This window comes from Pollicipes pollicipes, unplaced genomic scaffold (genome assembly GCF_011947565.3).
Source record: "Pollicipes pollicipes isolate AB1234 unplaced genomic scaffold, Ppol_2.1 Scaffold_4002;HRSCAF=4701_pilon_pilon_pilon, whole genome shotgun sequence".
Taxonomy (NCBI): Eukaryota; Metazoa; Arthropoda; class Thecostraca; order Pollicipedomorpha; family Pollicipedidae; genus Pollicipes; species Pollicipes pollicipes.
In genome coordinates, this window is record NW_023596420.1 from 42,732,194 (window position 1) to 42,748,720 (window position 16,527).

Below are 16,527 nucleotides of genomic sequence, written 5' to 3' on the forward strand. Positions count from 1 at the left end.
TCGGAGCACGGAGGTCTTTTAGGGCCCTGCAAACGCCGATGTGGTTGCGGCGCGTAACAAGGTCACTGGTTCCGCGCCAGCCCAGCGACCTTACGACCGGTGAAACACGATCTCGACCCCGCGCCCCCGAGACGATCCTGGCCGCAAAACTGGCGACTCTTTGCACCCGGCCGAGATAGCAGGCGGCAGGCCCGCCCCAGCCTTAGAGCAGTACAGAAAATGAAGGAAAACGTGGCCTGAATAAGGAGTTCGCGGGCTGCGAGTGTCCGGTGGTGACAAATTTCGCAGACATAAAACATGATGGAGTTGCACCTTTCGGCCAGTTTGGATGTGTTCCTACCAGGACAGAGCGCGATCAAAGGCCACTCACAGCATCTTCGCGGACGGTGATGGAGGTGAAATGACGTTGGAGATGTTATGATGGAAGGATGCGGTCTCTGATGACCTGGGGCGTGTCGGCTAGAAGAAATACGGTCTTGGTAGGGTTTATCTTCAGGGAATTGACGGTTAAGTGGGACTGAGGGCGATGATGGCTTCCCCCTGTCGCAATTTTTGGATGGACAGGTGGTCGGGTTGGGCGGAGTCGGAGAGTTGGGTATCTTCGGCGTAGGAAACCAGACGCCCGTGGGGCAGGTAGAATGGGAGGTCATTCGTCAAGATGCTGGGGATGATTGGGCGCACAAGTGACCCCTGAGGGACGCCGTGGGAGGAGTGACGGGATAGTGAACCACCTCTCACCACCCGTCATTGTCCATTAAAATAACTCAAAACAACTTTTAAACCATTGAGGATTTGTGCTGTACGACCGTAGCTTGGTCAGGAGGACGCTGTGGTTAGCGCTGTCGAGGGCTCAACTTAGGTCTGTGGAGGTAACAAAAGTGTATGGAGGTCTAAAGGTGACCTGTGGAGGTGTGGATCCGAAAAAAAACATTATAACTTCTATGCTTCGCTTCGAGTTCTCTGGCAAAGCAGGCGAAGACAGCATGCATTATTTATAGTAGTTTTTGTTGCAGTGCTTACTAACTGCAGAGCTTCATCGTGGCGTAAGATTTTGCGTTAGTTTGATCATCAGCTTCCAGTCATCATATTACAAGATGGGCTCCGTTAGGTCCGTCGAGAAGCCTTACACAGGATTGATGTTTATTCACATACATTGCTGTTGCTGTCAAGGCACCTACACTGTTGATCAGGCTACATATAGCAATCCACACAGTTTACATATCTGCCAAACACACTGTCTCACAACATGATGAACACACAGCGAGCAGAACGCTCCCTTAACTGCGCAATAGCTCGTGGACACGTCCATTTGAGCACGCTCTTACACTTGTGTACGTGCGATGACTTAGGTGCAGCAAACGGCACAACTGTGTTGAGCACGTGGATCCAGCTATCCGGATGGTCTGCGTTACTGCTTAGTGGTTTCCCTTTGGGAGTACAAATACCGCCTGGGGTGCAAGCTTCCATAGTTCAACGGTCGGCCAACAACGCATCGGGACAATGGCATGAGCCGAGGCGTCATATCGGGGACCAAGCTCTGGCGGGCTTCCCAATACCGTGCGACGTTCCGATCATGTATATATGACAGTAATTAGTGCGAAATAAATAATCAACATATGCGAACGAAAACCGCCGGTTCACCTGACACGAAACGGTCGGCGGTACGGCAGCAACGCGGTGGTGTTGTAGCCCAACCACAACGGGAATATCATCACGCATGCAAAATCGGTGGAGCCTGTTGGCGACCATTTCATTCGCCTGTTTGAACCCGGGCGAAGCCTTTCCAAACATGAACAACAAAGAACACTGAAGAGTGTTCAGAACAACACGGCGAGCAACGCAACAGCCGTGCGAACCCCTCCGTACTAATCGCCACACGGCAACAGAGCGATTCACGTCAGACCGAGCCGGTGCCCGTCGGATCCGACGCCGACCGATAGGCGCGCGCAGCAGCGAGACACAGCGCACGGAACGGCCGCCGGCCAGCACCTCTCCGCAACGGGGGTCGGTGCGGATCCGGGCCGCGAGAGGGCTCGAGCGCGGGGCGGAGCGCGCCGGCCGCTTCCGTCCGCCACATCCGGCCCAGGTCAGAGGTCAGGCGCCGCCCGCCGCGGGTCGTGACCCCGGGTCGGCTCCGTCACGACGCGCCGGTTCCGAGCCGCCCACGTGCGGCGCCCAGCCACCGCAGTCCCGGAACAAGCCAGCTAGGCGCCGCGCGGTCCTGGATGCCGGGCCGCTGGACATGAGTGCTCGGTTCATCGCTGTTAAAGCACCGCGGGTGTTGATGACCTGTCTTTGAAGCAAGCCTGGCGCGAAGGACGAGTCAGCGGCGCTGACCGGAGGCAGCGGTCTCCCCGTGTCGCGTCCGTGACCCTTGGAGTTGGAGCCACGGCACGGGAGTCGACCACAGCGCACAGCAGATCCACGGGTCCCGTCCCGACACAGTGGAGAGTCCTGATTCTGCGTCATGCCACTCGATAGACGCCGGCGTAGCCTCGGTAATCGGTGGAGTCCCGGTTTGATACCGCCACGTCGGAGTGCGACCAAAGGTGTGATCAGACCGGGCCTCAGGGGACCTGAGCTTGGTCAAACCGGGCCTCACGGGACCTGGGCTTGGTCAGACAGGGCCTCTGGGGACCTGGGCTTGGTCAGACTGGGCCTCGTGGGGACCTGAGCTTGGTCAAACCGGGCCGAGCGAGGTCTGCATCTGGTCAAACCAGGCCAAGCGAGGCCTGCACCTGATCAGACCGGACCTGATAAGGTCTGGATTTGAGCAGACCGGATCTGACGCGGTCTGACTCGAGCAGACCGGACATGGCGCGGCCTGAGGGTCTGCTCAGACCAGACCTGCGCGGCCTGAGGGTCTGCTCAGACCCGATCTAGCGTGGCCTGAGCTCGGTTGGCCGGCGCTTCTTGTCACCATCGGCGCCTGACGTTGAGCTGGGGACGACCTTGATGCGGCTGGGGTCGACCGTGTCGCCACCGCAGCTGAAGAGGGCGCACTCTCGCCGCTCGATGGCCTTCTGCAGCTGCCGCGCCTGGGCCATCAGACCGTCCGGCTCCCCCCGGTCCAGGCTGAAACAGAGACGGCACGGTCGTGAGCGCGGCGTGAGGGAAGAGGCAGCGCGCCAGGAGCAGGGAGCTGCAAACGCGGATGCAGCGCAGGAGTCGTAGACAGTGAACACACCTAAAGCCTGGCAGAAGCCCTGCAAAAGCAAGGTAAGTGCACGACGCTCGACTCGGAATCAGTCCAGGGTGCATTAAATGGTGTCGTTACGCCGGTGATAATCAATCGCCCGTTGCTTGCACAGGGTAGAATGGATGAAACTGATATAGGTGTACAAGCGCGGAGAGAAAACAGAGCTCCGAGCTAGCTGTTTGTGGATAATTCTATTCAGACAGCATCTGTTAAAAAGGGCCTTTGCCACATATTCGGCAAGCCCCAGGAAAACACCAAGATAGAATCAATCTCCTCCGGCAGCGAGGACTGTGGTTCCAGCCTGCAGGGCCACGCTCGCGAACAGTGTCAGAGAAAGCGCCCCTCTCCGGCGGCCGCTGCGGCCATCGGCGGATATCCGTCATCGGGCCATCGGAGCCGCGTGACCCCGGCGTCCGGTGACACGTGTACGCTGCCGGAGAAAGCGCTCCTCCCTCCACATCTCCAGACAGGCGGCACGAGATCGCATCGGCACGAGATCGCATCGCGCGCCTGGCGTCTCCGCACGCTGCCGCGCTGCTCGAAGCACTGGCGTGTGCACTGCCGATCGTCGGATATTCGGGAAAGTTGCCGGCGGTTTGGCATGCCCCGGCAATCACCACACGCCGACCAATCGTGATGCGCGTCTCCCAGCCAGCCGCTGTGCGATGGGCTGGACGGACTCACCAATCGGTCATCCCCGATAGGTTCTGCCGCCGCTCGTTTGGTGGCTGAGTGCCGCGCCAAACGACCGTGGCGGGGTGCCGCGGGCGGCCACGCGCCAGCGGCCGCCGGGGCCGCGGCTCCCACGCTGGATCCGTGATCGACGCCGGCGGCGTGGGCCGGGAGAATCAGTGCACTTGCTAGCACAGTCTGCACGCACTGCGGGCTAGCTAGCTCTCGACACAGATAGCGTCCGAGGAGGCGGCCGGGCACGTCCCAGCCTTCGTGACTCGCCGCAATTAGAAACCTGTCACGATGCGACGCGACGAGAAGATCCCCAACGCAAAAAGATGCGGTGCTGTTAATGTCTTCACGAGTATCCCATGTTCATTTCTTGCCGATGAACCAATCGCTTTTTGCTGTCGCCTTGTCAAGCCGACTCTCTCTTCTCGCGCAGCGCTTGCCGGAAGCACATTTCTATACGCTTTCGCCGGTTTTTCCCCCGTCTTCCTTCGGGTGGCGTGCGCCCGCGCGCTGCCACGCGTGGCGAGATGGGGCCTCATCCGACACTGGACACCGTATCAGCTTCCCTTGGCAGAAGGCGGCTAACCGTGAGGATGGATGCCGGTCAAGCTGATGCGGTGAGGCCTCAGGTGGCAGAATCTGTCCCGTCAGCAGGCAAAAGGCTCGCGGAACACACCATCTACGATGAGGAAGGCAGAGCGCGACGGCCGCTGCACGCTGCGCGGCACAAAAACCTTTCCAACACACCGGCAGTAGTCTTCGTTTACATGCGCCACTGGCGCCACCGGCCGGACCGGCCTGGCGCCGGCAGTGGTCTCCGTTTACATGCGCCGCTGGCGCCGCCGGCCGGACCGGCCTGACACCGGCAGTAGTCTTCGTTTACATGCGCCGCTGGCGCCGCCGACCGGACCGGCCTGACGCCGGCAATGGTCTCCGTTTACATGCGCCGCTGGCGCCGCCGGCCGGACCGGCCTGACACCGGCAGTAGTCTTCGTTTACATGCGCCGCTGGCGCCGCCGACCGGACCGGCCTGACGCCGGCAGTAGTCTTCGTTTACATGCGCCACTGGCGCCGCCGACCGGACCGGCCTGACGCCGGCAGTGGTCTTCGTTTACATTCGCCGCTGGCGCCGCCGACCGGGCTGGCCTGGCGCCGGCAGTGGTCTCCGTTTACATGCGCCGCTGACGCCGCCGGCCGGGCTGGCCTGGCAGTGAGCCGTGTGTGTCCGAGCCGCCGTCGCCTCAGGCCACGCCGGCGGACACGCCGGCTGACCATCAGGGCATGGTGTGGCGTCCCCGGGTCACGCGTGCAGCGCAAACACGACCGTTGCCTTTGTACCGGACGGGCTGGCAACACGACAGATGCGGATGGACGCGCATTGGGAGCGGCTGGAGGCTGCCGGCAGCAGGTCTTTATATTCGATCGTATCGCATACGGCTTCTTCACACACGCTGCCATACGCACCATACCATCATCTACCACACACATCATACTATCATGCATATCATGCGTATTGTACTATCATACGTGCCAACGTATTGCCGTCCTATCAAATGTCACCAAATCATTCAGAATGATAAAATGAACAGAGTTCCCTCGATGTCATGAACGACGAGTCTTGGACACATTCACAAGCAATGGAATGCCATCAAGCGATATCAGACCTCTTCAGATGGATTGACTGACTGAATCCAAGCGTTATCACACGTCATCACATGCCACAAATCCCGGAGACACCAAACGTCTCAAAAGAGTGGGAGTGACTGCCTGGGCCAGGATATCTTCAGGAATACGGGGCAGATCACTGGGCTGGGTTGCGACACGCGGTAGCAGCGGGGCCGGCAGTGAAAACAGGGCGCTATTGGGCCATATCGCCAGACAGATCCGGGTTTAGAAACTGCCACCGGCCTCGATAGAGTCGTACCGATCGCACCAGAATACCCGCTATGCTGGCACATAGACAACATTTCGAGTGGGATGGAAGGCGAGCTCCAGTCTCCTACAGAATGCACACGAATGGACCCGCACGATGACGGATATTTAGGGTGTGTTCGCAGCGACGCAGACGACAACGAATCTATGCTGTCGAGGTTATTCATGACATACACCCTGGATTCCACGCGTTTTGGTGTTCGCAGAGACCCGACGAAAACGATTTTATGTGACGTCACACAGAATCTTTACCGGCCGTGCAGAATCTTTTCCACGTCTTGGTCGAAGTGGGACAGAAGCGGCGCAACAAATTCAACAATAAACAAGCCGCTGCGTGCCCATGCCCAACCTCAGGAGATGAAAAAATGTTTTGAACACTGCAAACTGCATAATCTGCATCTGTCATTGTTAGGAGCACGTAGAGTACCTGCAACCGAAAATCTTAGTGTCTTTGAATGCACAATTAATGCCACGACAGTTACGAGCATGCAAAACAAAAAAGCGTCACGCTGCGAACACGCCCTGCAACGACTTCACGTGACGTCACATGCAGTCGAACATTCTTGGTGCGCTTCGGCAAACCCACAGTACGTGATCTGTTGAGAGGACTCTGAAAGAGATGTCCATTCACTGCCGGCTGCGCAGCCCGCGTTCAGTGGTCGGGGAAGGGAGAGGGCCGCGGGAGAGGGCTGCGGGAAAGGGCTGGGGGAGAGGGCTAGCTATGTCCGGCCTCTTTCCCCACCCCGGTCGGCCCTCAGGAATTCTTCACGGCTCCTGTCACTGTCAGGAGCCGGAGCCGGAGCCGGAGCCGGAGCTGGAGCCGGTGGCGACATCGGTTACACTCTTACGCGATATCTATAGGTCTGCGAAAGCGGCGTTCAGAAAACGTGGCTTCCAGCTAATGATGTAGCGGGTGACTGAAGTGACAACGTTTTGGAGCTGTAATTCGCAGTGAAAGCACGTGATGACTATCTTTAGGAAGCGCTAGTTTGAGAACTAATGGTGCATGAGCTAGATGAATGGTAGTAGCTGTGTAGCGATACCTGACCCTCATCCCCCTGTGCTCTCTCCTGACCGTTTCCACATCTTTCCACTCCGCCTTTATATCGCCTTTTCGTGTCAGGCTAAATGCATGCGGGGAACGTGACGACAGGACTTTCTTAAATGTGTCACACTTCCAGGATGAGCGCCGTCCTATCGAGATGACTCGCGCGACACACTGAGGGAGAGTGTGTCACGCGCTCTGATACAGTTTCGAAACCATGTAATGTCCAGTGGACCGGCACACGAACCGGCTGCTACGTATTCCTATAATCCCGGAAAGCCCGTGCTGGAATGCCACCTCAATTACCGACCGAATCGGTGCGCCCATTCTCGCCTGAGGGCGTTGATTGCGTTGCCTGTGCATTAGTTCTCGACAGCAAGGCAGACAAATGAGCTTATTCGAGAATTTGATGACCGCACTTCCTGACACAGACAGGAAGACACTGACAGCGGCTGTCATAGACACTGAAGACACTGACAGCGGCTGTCATGCGTCTTTGCAGCGGCACCCCAGAACCGCACAAACAGAGCCGAATGGAACGCGCCAGTCCAGCCAAAGTGCGTGTGCGGGACTGCCAATCGATTTTACGTGACAGTCATCGTGCCTGTGTACTGAAGCCCTCCTCGCAGGCCTGGTCTGACCTTCCAACTGGCCCTTCCGGCATCACCTACAGCGCTGCCTGAGCGAGAACGCCAACCCGCGCTGCTTCCCACACACCTCGCTTGACGGAACCACTCTCACCACATCGTCAACCTCGCAACGGCGCCGACGACATGGCGTGCCGACCAGACCCCGGCTTCCGGTCGGACCCCTGAACGACGTTGTGACGTCACGGGGGGCATGAGTCAGCTGACGACGCAACCGGCGCGTGTGCCAACCGGCGCATCCGGCGTCAGCGGCACGGAACAGAGCGGGCCGTGCCGCCCAGCCGAGAGGGAAAGTGCGGGCAGGTGGCGCGCGCCGTTTTGGCCGCGCGGGGACGGCGCCAGGGCGCCCCCGGTAGCGGGAGAAAGTGCGCCCGGGCCGCGGGCGCCGTGTTGACGCCGCGGGATGGGTGCGGTGTGCTGCGGGAGACGGGGGACTGCGATAGCATCGCGGGACGATTGGCGGCGGCGTCAACAGCGCCGCCGGATCGGCGACCCCGCCCGATGAGAGCACGGGTTTTCGGTGTTTTTTCGAATATGAACAATGGCGAACGTCTGGCCGGCTGGCGTTTGTGATGCTGCCGCGGACTCAAGCGCCGAGAGACCGGCAACAGACCGCTGTTGATAGCCGCCGGCTATGGAGCAGTCCGTGGATTGAGCGTTCATCACGTCCAGCGTCGGAGACCCGGTCCGCGCCGCAGCCGACGGGCGCACCCGGCCTCCTCACGACCCGACCGGGGGTGGGCGCAGAGGGTGGTTTCGCTTTCGAGGGCGTGTCGGCGCTTGGAGTGCTATCCGCCCATCCTCATTTTGGTTGGACACAAAGAGCCATTGTCTGCACGAATGTACGTGCGGCGTAGCTTGACAAACTGTTGCAACTCTCTTCGAATGGCTCCTGCACACACCCGGCACACTTAGCGCGGGCTTTGGGATATTATTGAAATAAGTATTTGTTTGTTGTGTCACATGTGCTCCTGGATGTTTTTCCCTCCAAGCAAGCGTCAATGGTACTGGGGCACAGTCAGTCATGCCTTGTGTAGTGAGTGCTGAACAAAGTCACGTAGTGAGGTGCCCAGGTACACGTGCAGCCTAACAAGATCCGGGCCCTGCAGGTGTTTTCTCACATCTAATGAGCTACTTTTTCGTGCCAATTTTAAAACCATACAATACAAGCTGCGCCAAAGAACTCTCCTTATTCAGGTCACACACGGTTAGCAGGGCTAAGCTGGGGAATATGTAAGGCTGCTCTCCGTCCAGAGTCTACATTTCTTGAGAGTTCCATTTCTTTGAGTCTTGAGAGTTTCTCCTTCATTTCTTGAGAGTTTATTTTTTTCTTCATTTTTCATTTCTTCTTTTCTTGAGATCCCTTACTCGAGTTAGTGGGAGCCTTTTGACTAGATGCATTCCTTGGACCAGTGCCCAGTTCAGCGGTACTTGCTACATGAGTACTGACCCAACCGTCTGTCCGTAAAATACTGTGTCAAAGGCATAGTTTTTCGGCGAAAGTTTAACGTTCCGCAATGTTCGGCACGGTCCCTCCTGCCATTTGACGTCGCCTGAGCTTTTGCGCGGCCGCTGCCACCACCGCAGACCACCTTGGTCAGGGGTAAGTGGCAGTCAGGAGAGTCGAACCCACCCTGCCACGGGAAGGTGATAAGAAATACAGACACTCTAACCAACTGGGCCATTGTGACGGAAAGCGCCTAGCAGGGTTGGTGGGACATCGCAGAATTACTTGTTCGTGCCAAGCGCTCTTAAGCTGGCTCCCATCCGTACCGGGTTGCCGAAAATGCGACAGGCCTTTTTGTGGACACGCTGTTCGATGCATGAGTTTTTGACGAGAGACCAGAAGGGACACATTCTATCATCGGGCTGACAGGTTCTGACAAAGGTCGGGCAGAATTACATCTGTCGATTAGTGATGCTGTATCCTAAGCCATTTTCTGAATAATGGCAAGTTTAAGTCATATTTATCGTAAATCTTCTGGAATAATCGTCTACCTCCTGAGCCTTGATTTTGAGTTAATCGAACATGAGCAAGCGCATGCTTCCTAAACACAATTACATCTTGTTTGGTAAATAAGACCCGGCGATTTTCAGAGGCTAACTTGACTGATGTTGTGCCAATGCTCTCCTATTATCGGATTCCCCAGCCCGGCAATCGCACCAAACTCCCACAGCTGTGACAGAGCGTTCAAGTCGATGAAGATTGAGTGGTGCTGCTGGGGGAGCAGAACATCGCTCCGCAATCAACACATATTGGACATCATACAAGAATGGCACCGGCCCAGTCGGAACCGAGCAACTTACTATGAGAGGAAGGTGGTGACCTTGCTGCCGACGCTCCTGACGGTGCCGCTGTCCTGGCGCGTCATGAAGTCGCAGAAGATGCGCTTCGCACACGGGCCGCGGCTCCACTGGTGGAAGCCCTCGCGCCGCAGCGCGCCGAGGAAGTCAGCCTGCACCTCGTCCAGGCCGTCCACCAGGTTCGTCAGCAGCGACTCGTCCTCGTCGCCGAGCGAGCGCCGCCGCCGACCGATGATGTAGTGCGTGTTGTTGGTCACCGTGTTGGCGTACACGAGGAAGCTGAGGCCGGCCAGCGCGCCGGCGCCGGCCACGAGGCCGCCGACGAGCAGCGCCTCGCCGCCGCCACCCTGCTTGTCGGTCGGCTGGTCGGTGGGGTAGGGCGCCGTCAGGCCCAGCTCCTCGGTCAGCCGGTCCGTCGCGTCCCGGAACGGCTGCGTCACCGGCTTCGTGAACTCGATGACGTTCTCGCCCAGTTTGCGGATCGGGTCCGTGAGGGTGTCGTACAGCGTCGGCTTGCGGAAGCCGTTCTGGTCATACTCGGCGCCGTACGGGTCGTATTGGTCGTACTGCTGGCCCGAGGCGTAGTAGGTGGACGGCGCGCCGGTCAGCTGCTGCTGCTGCTGGCTGAAGCGGTCCTTGGACGGCCGCTTCGAGCCGCCGAACAGGCCGCTGAGGAAGGACAAGCGACGGCTCGGCTTGCGCGACGGCTTGGTCTTCTGGCCGTTGGGGATCGGCACGGGGATGTTGACTATCGGCCCGCCGGGCACCGACTGGAACGCCATCTGCTTGATCTTGAACTGATCGGGGCTGACCGGGCGGCCGGAGAACGGGTCGACCGAGTTCTGGAACTTGGTGGCCGCCTCGGGCAGCTGGTACGAGCCCGGCGAGAGGATCTGGCCGGCCGGCTTCTCCTTGCTGCCCTCGGTCGGGAAGCGGAATCCGCCAGAGGAAGCCGGCGCTGGCACCGTCTGGAACCGGTGCTCGAACTGGGACTGCGCGCCCGGCCGCTGCGGCGCCGTCGGCCGCTGGCGTGTCGGCGCGGCCTGCTGCCCGACCGACGCCGGATACGCCGCGACCGTCGGCCGCGACACGGGCGCCTTGTAGGAGGAGACGGGCGCCTGCAGGCCGCTCTGCGCGTGGAACTTGCTGCCCGCCGCCGCCGCCGCCGCCGGCGCGCTGTAGCTGTACTGCAGCTTGTTCTCAGGCGTGTAGGTGTACTGCAGCTGCGTCTCGGGTCGCCTCAGCGTCTGGTCGCTACCCACCGGCCGGTTGAAGCTGTGGTCGAGGTAGGCGTGGTACACAGGCGCAGAGGTGGTCAGGGTCGCCGCCGCGTGCGGCGTGGTCGGCTCGTAGGCGACCGCTGGGTGGGAGCCGCCGTCGGCGGCCGGCTCCTCGGCGAGGATTGGTTGCCGAGAGGGCCGGATTGAGGGCCCCTGCACCACCTTGAAGGCCTGGCTGTGCACCGACTGCTGCGCAGGGTACTGGAAGCGCCCGGCGCCAGGCCGCTCGGTCTTCCGCTCCGTCTTCCGCTCCGTCTTCCGCTCAGGGTCGTAGTACGATTGATAGTAGAACGGCGGCAGCGTGCTCGACGTGCTCGGGCGCTGAAAGCCAAACGCCGGCCCGCTGCCGTAGCTCAGGATGCGCCCGCTGCGTGTGTCCGACGCGGCCGTCGGCTCCGCCGGCGCCGTTGGCTCCTGCTCCGTCGGCGCCGGTGGCTCCGGCTCCGTCGCCGCAGCCTGCCGCAGCGACTCGGCGCGCGCCGGCAGCGGCGGCGGCGGCGAGCCCCCGCCCGGGAAGAGCTTGTTGTCGATGACGCGCGCGTTGCGCCAGACGGGGGCGTTGCGCTCGGCCTCGGTCTCGTGCACGCGCACGCCGTACACCACCGGGATGCCGTCGCCGCCGACGACGGTGATGCCGGTGCTCGCGTCGCCCGACAGCAGCCGGTCGGTGCGCCCGCCGCCCTTTACGTAGGAAGAGTGCGACGACACGACCACCTCGGCCGGCACCGGGGGCTGCTCGGCGGCGGCGGTGGCCGCGGCGGCGGCGGCGGCGGCGGCAGTGGTGGCGGTGGCCAGCAGGGTGGCGCAGCAGAGCGCAAGCATCCGCCGCGGTGTCATCTTGACCCGACCGCCTGTGTAGGAAGAGGACGCAGGTCAGACAGGCAGTCACAGATTAGTCAGTGTCACTGTATCCGTCTCATTGGCCAGCTTCATTACTGTGCTGCTCCTTAACAGCGCCACAGTAGCTCAACAGTCACTAAATAGCGTCTAAGCGACCGCTGGTGGTATTTAAAACGCCAAAGATGGTGATGCCATATTCCTTCCGGGAGGGCAGTGGCCACCCAGTGGGCGTAGCCAAACCCCCACCGGCGTCCGGCAGACTTCTGACCAGCCGAGTTTCGGTGATTAATCAGCACGCTGACCCACAACCACGCACGCCCCAAGGAGTTAGGCCAATTACAGAGCGTTTCTGGTGTTCCATCCATTTTTCATGCGCCGCGCGCCGGCCCCAGGCCCGTTTTCGGGCGTACCGGGCAGCTGCGCTTCGCCTTCTGACCGCGGCCACGGTTATGAAGCTGCTCGCCCACGTGAAAATGAACGCTGCATGGCTTCGAGGAACGTGTTGAAGAGAGAAGGTCGTTTCCATAGCGTGACTTGGTGCAGACCGTCGCGTCTGTTGCGAGACTGCCGGAAAACCCGGTAGAACGCGCCAGGGTAGCAACGGTTGTCAGCTTTCCTACTCCTGGGAGAATGCCGTTCCACTTAACCACGGTGGTGCTGCCCGCTGATCCATCTAGAACTGTCAAGCCCTGCCCCCTTTCGCCGCGAGAGCATCCGGGAACGGTCCCCTTCGTTTGGATCTGACAGCGACATTATCCGTTCGGGTGTCTTTCTGTTGGGTCTGATTCCATACCCACATCCATCAAGACGATTCGTAAATATATAGGGTCGTTCGTTGGCCGTACTACAAACGCCGGGCATGCTCAAAACGCCCACATGCATTGATCTGTGTCGCTGACTATCCGTGACACTTCACATGACACGTGACACGTGTCACGTGTCACACGTTTACACGTCACGTGACACGTCACATCGTTTATGACCGTGTGCTACGACCTACGACCGCCGTCAGCGGCCGGTCACCACCTGTGAACCCTCTAAGCGTCCCAAGGCCATCCAGGACTGTCGGGCAAGGTCCGAAGCAGCCTGGTTTGGTCCGGCGGCGTCTGGGAGCTGCCGGGACCGGCCGGGACCGGCCGGGACCGGACCGGCGCCCGGCGGTCCTTCGCCGGGCTCGTCGCGTCCGGGACAGCCGCCAGATCGGGCCATGGCCCGATTCCGTTCGTGTCCAGCCGCCGAGAGGGCCATGAAATGGAGACGCGCCCGACCGGACAGGTGGTGATTGGGGCCAGCACGGCGCCGGCCGAGATGACGCTACGATGGCCACCGGACGCCGCGCCGTTCTCGCCGCCAGCGCGGACGGGGCCTGCTCGGTAGACGAGCGCGTGGACGCCGGCCGCGTGGCCCACCCCGCCGCCGTGCCAGGTCGACGGATGACGCAAGGGTGGACGGAGGGCACTGGTGCCGCTGGAGGAGATCGCTCAGGGAGCGCTGCTCCTGGTGTTCGTTACGACGCTGCCACCTGAAGGGACAGCTAATGTAGGGAGGAGGCCGTTCTTTCCCACTCTGGCTTAGTCAGTTTGTAGGGCATTCTAGGAAGCTTTGCGAGGGTGGGATGTGGTTGGATGAACGTTGTCTACATTTTTTTTCTCGCTTCAAAGCGACGATGCACGTGTCGTTGATATAATATCTACTTTGAGCTCAGACAATCAGCAGCTGTTGAATCAATAGTACATTAAGTTACTGTCTTGGTCTCATTGGAACATTACCACATTACGACCAGCTGACGCCTGACCACCAATGAGAGGACCGTGATGTTCTGATTCATGTCACTACAAAGGCATTTTCTATTAATAACTTAATTACCCCAGGCATCTGGAGCATCGCGTATTTAGAGTCAAGGTAAGCGCGCTCTAGCCCCAGCCGTGACAAAAGCGCCGTCTGTGTTTCACGATTACTTTCGCGACGAACACTAACCCACATCTGCCACTCGGCGGGCGCGGGCCGGAATTTTCCCATTCTCCCTGCTGCTCCCAGTGAAGCCTGGTAATGGCGAGCGTTCAAGGATGTCGCCGACTAAGTGGCGTGGGACTGGCGAGATGCGACCCAGAACCCAGCCACTATCGACGGCGGTGATCTGGTGTCGGCCGCCTCCGCTGCTCGCCGCCCGGCGGTCGCTCCAGTTCACCGCCCGCCACCGCCGCTCGGTGTCATCAGCCAACGGCGTCATTCACACGCCAGATGACAGAGCGGTGACGCGCGCGCTGCCGGAGATCAGCCGATCCATCTCGGCCGGCGACAAATGTGACGCGGCGGCGCCACCTTTCGGCGCGCGTGCAATTGGCCGGCGATAGCGCTCGGTCACAGCGCGAGATCCGGGCCGACCAGAGCGATCGCCCATCGGTGTCATCTTCTCACAGGTGGCGCTACCCCACTTCTGGGGCGCCGGGCGCCGACATCTCGGCCAGCGCCGGCCGGCGATTCGGTGTGGGCTCCGGGGTCTGGACTATTTGTATAATTAGTTGTTCTGGTGTGGCTGCTTTCTGAATGTGGCAGTGCCTTGAAACTGAATGGACGGTTCTTCGTATCCGCGCACGTAGTGGTGCGGTTCTCAAGTCTGATCTATAATACACGTGTGTATGCTGAAACCTATGTCATGTGGCCGTTTTTCATTATTCAAACATCGTATAGGAGTGTGGGATGCTTTGGCAACATAAAAACAAAGTCCGCAGCAAATTTCTACATCATTGACTTGCCGGCAGGTCGATTTTTATAAGCTAGCTAGGCAAATGGGCGCATGCTTTCCCTATTATTAGCTGGTCTCTTAATGAGTTTGAGCTAAAAGACAAGATCCAGATGGTAGATGGGTGCGTAATGATTGCGACGACGCCTAGCTGAGCTGTTCAAGACAGCCATTTATTTTTCTCATGGCAGGTGTCTTGTTCGGAATGAATGAACAGCCCTCTACTAGAAATCGATAGTTAAGACCAGATCGTCACAACATCATTAAATGCGACTGAAAACTTGGCATGAAAGGAAATACATTTTTGCATACAATCCACCACCTCACCGACTTTTTCAACATGTGAGAGATCATCCATCTATCGTAAGTCACTAGACGCATCTGTGGACATGGTATCAGGTAAACGAGGTTGACGCCGCATATCCATTGCCCTCAAAACGACAGCTGACCATCGCACTGTTGGGCGTCATTAGTATCGGCCAAGCAACACCTTGCACGAACACGTTCACATTTCATATAGACGCTATAGACGCTTTGCACTAGATCGCTGGCCACTCCTGAGCTTTGAGGTCAAGCACAGCTGGGGGAACGACTCCAGGACACAACGCTCAGACGACTAGCGCTCCAGAACCTTAAAACCTGAATCATCTTTAAACAACTGAAATATTGCCACTTCGTGGATCTCCTACCTTAACGCTGCGGACTGCCGTAATGAATGTATCATTTGTTTTCTACAAGACCGGGCCGAGATCAGAAACGCGCAGTATTGTTACAACATAAAACATCTTATTAAGAGGATGCCAAGCAAATAAGGATAGTTGTCAGCGGCTGTACGGCTATTCAACCAAATAATTTGTTTTGCGTTACACACAATCTTTTCAACCTCTTTAAATTCATGCTGTTGAGGCCTGGGATGTCATAGTATCTACATCACTCAGCAATGCAATGTTTTCGAAAGTGCTTTGTGCGAATATTTGTTCTGCTGTCCCTATGCTGGTCGCGATTTACAGATATGTCCTGACGCTCCCTGGGCGCGCCTCCGTGCGCTGCCGGCACCCTGGCAGCACCGAAGAGAGGCCTGCTGGGGCCTGTCCGGGCCTTTCCAGCACAGGTCAGTTGATGCAGGTCAGCCGCAGTCAGAATTCACGGCGGATAAACAGGAAGCACGAGGCGTGCTCGTTTTGCCTCTTTTAAAATTGTATCGTAAGCTGTGTTTGTGCAGGACTTTGAAAGCTTCCGCATTTCCTTTCCGCACAATTGACAGGTCACGTTGTGAGATTAATTAAACAAAGTCGCTGGTGAGTCGGCACCACATACCAGATCACGTTGCCTGTCGGGGCTCATTTCTCATATTCAGCTACTTCGAGGGGACAAAAAGGTAATCTTGTCTCTCAAGCTATCTCAGTTGTCCGGACTTCGCGGAGTAGAGAGTTCGGACTTCGGGAGCCTCTGGTAGGTGAGGAAGAGAGAGAGAGAGAGAGAGAGAGAGAGAGAGAGAGAGAGAGAGAGAGAGAGAGAGAGAGAGAGAGAGAGAGAGAGAGAGAGAGAGAGAGAGAGAGAGAGAGAGAGAGAGAGAGAGAGAGGAGAGAGAGAGAGAGAGAGAGAGAGAGAGAGAGAGAGAGAGAGAGAGAGAGAGAGAGAGAGAGAGAGAGAGAGAGAGAGAGAGAGAGAGAGAGAGAGAGAGAGAGAGAGAGAGAGAGAGAGAGAGAGAGAGAGAGAGAGAGAGAGAGAGAGAGAGAGAGAGAGAGAGAGAGAGAGAGAGAGAGAGAGAGAGAGAGAGAGAGAGAGAGAGAGAGAGAGAGAGGAGAGAGAGAGAGAGAGAGAGAGGAGAGAGAGAGAGAGAGAGAGAGAGA

At 58.5% G+C, this 16,527-nt stretch overlaps 1 protein-coding gene across 1 annotated transcript; it reads right to left on the bottom strand.

Annotated features, from left to right (window-relative positions):
- Positions 1-1,123: 1,123 nt before the first annotated feature.
- Positions 1,124-12,734, bottom strand: LOC119094528 (uncharacterized). Its single transcript, XM_037217586.1, has 4 exons — positions 12,729-12,734; positions 11,576-11,823; positions 9,815-11,458; positions 1,124-3,075 (listed from the first exon to the last, which is right to left on the bottom strand). Exons 1-4 carry the CDS (start codon positions 12,732-12,734, stop codon positions 2,880-2,882), a joined length of 2,094 nt encoding a protein of 697 aa, XP_037073481.1. The 3' UTR covers positions 1,124-2,879.
- Between the last annotated feature and the right edge of the window lie 3,793 nt (positions 12,735-16,527).

Bases quoted from the DNA above. Each gene is read 5' to 3' on its own strand.
- LOC119094528 (XM_037217586.1), bottom strand. The intron at 11,459-11,575 runs GCCGGCGCGCGC...GGACACACGCAG, and splicing joins GGCTCGCCGCCGCCGCCGCT to CGGGCGCATCCTGAGCTACG. The intron at 3,076-9,814 runs GTAAGTTGCTCG...TCTCTGTTTCAG, and splicing joins GTCACCACCTTCCTCTCATA to CCTGGACCGGGGGGAGCCGG.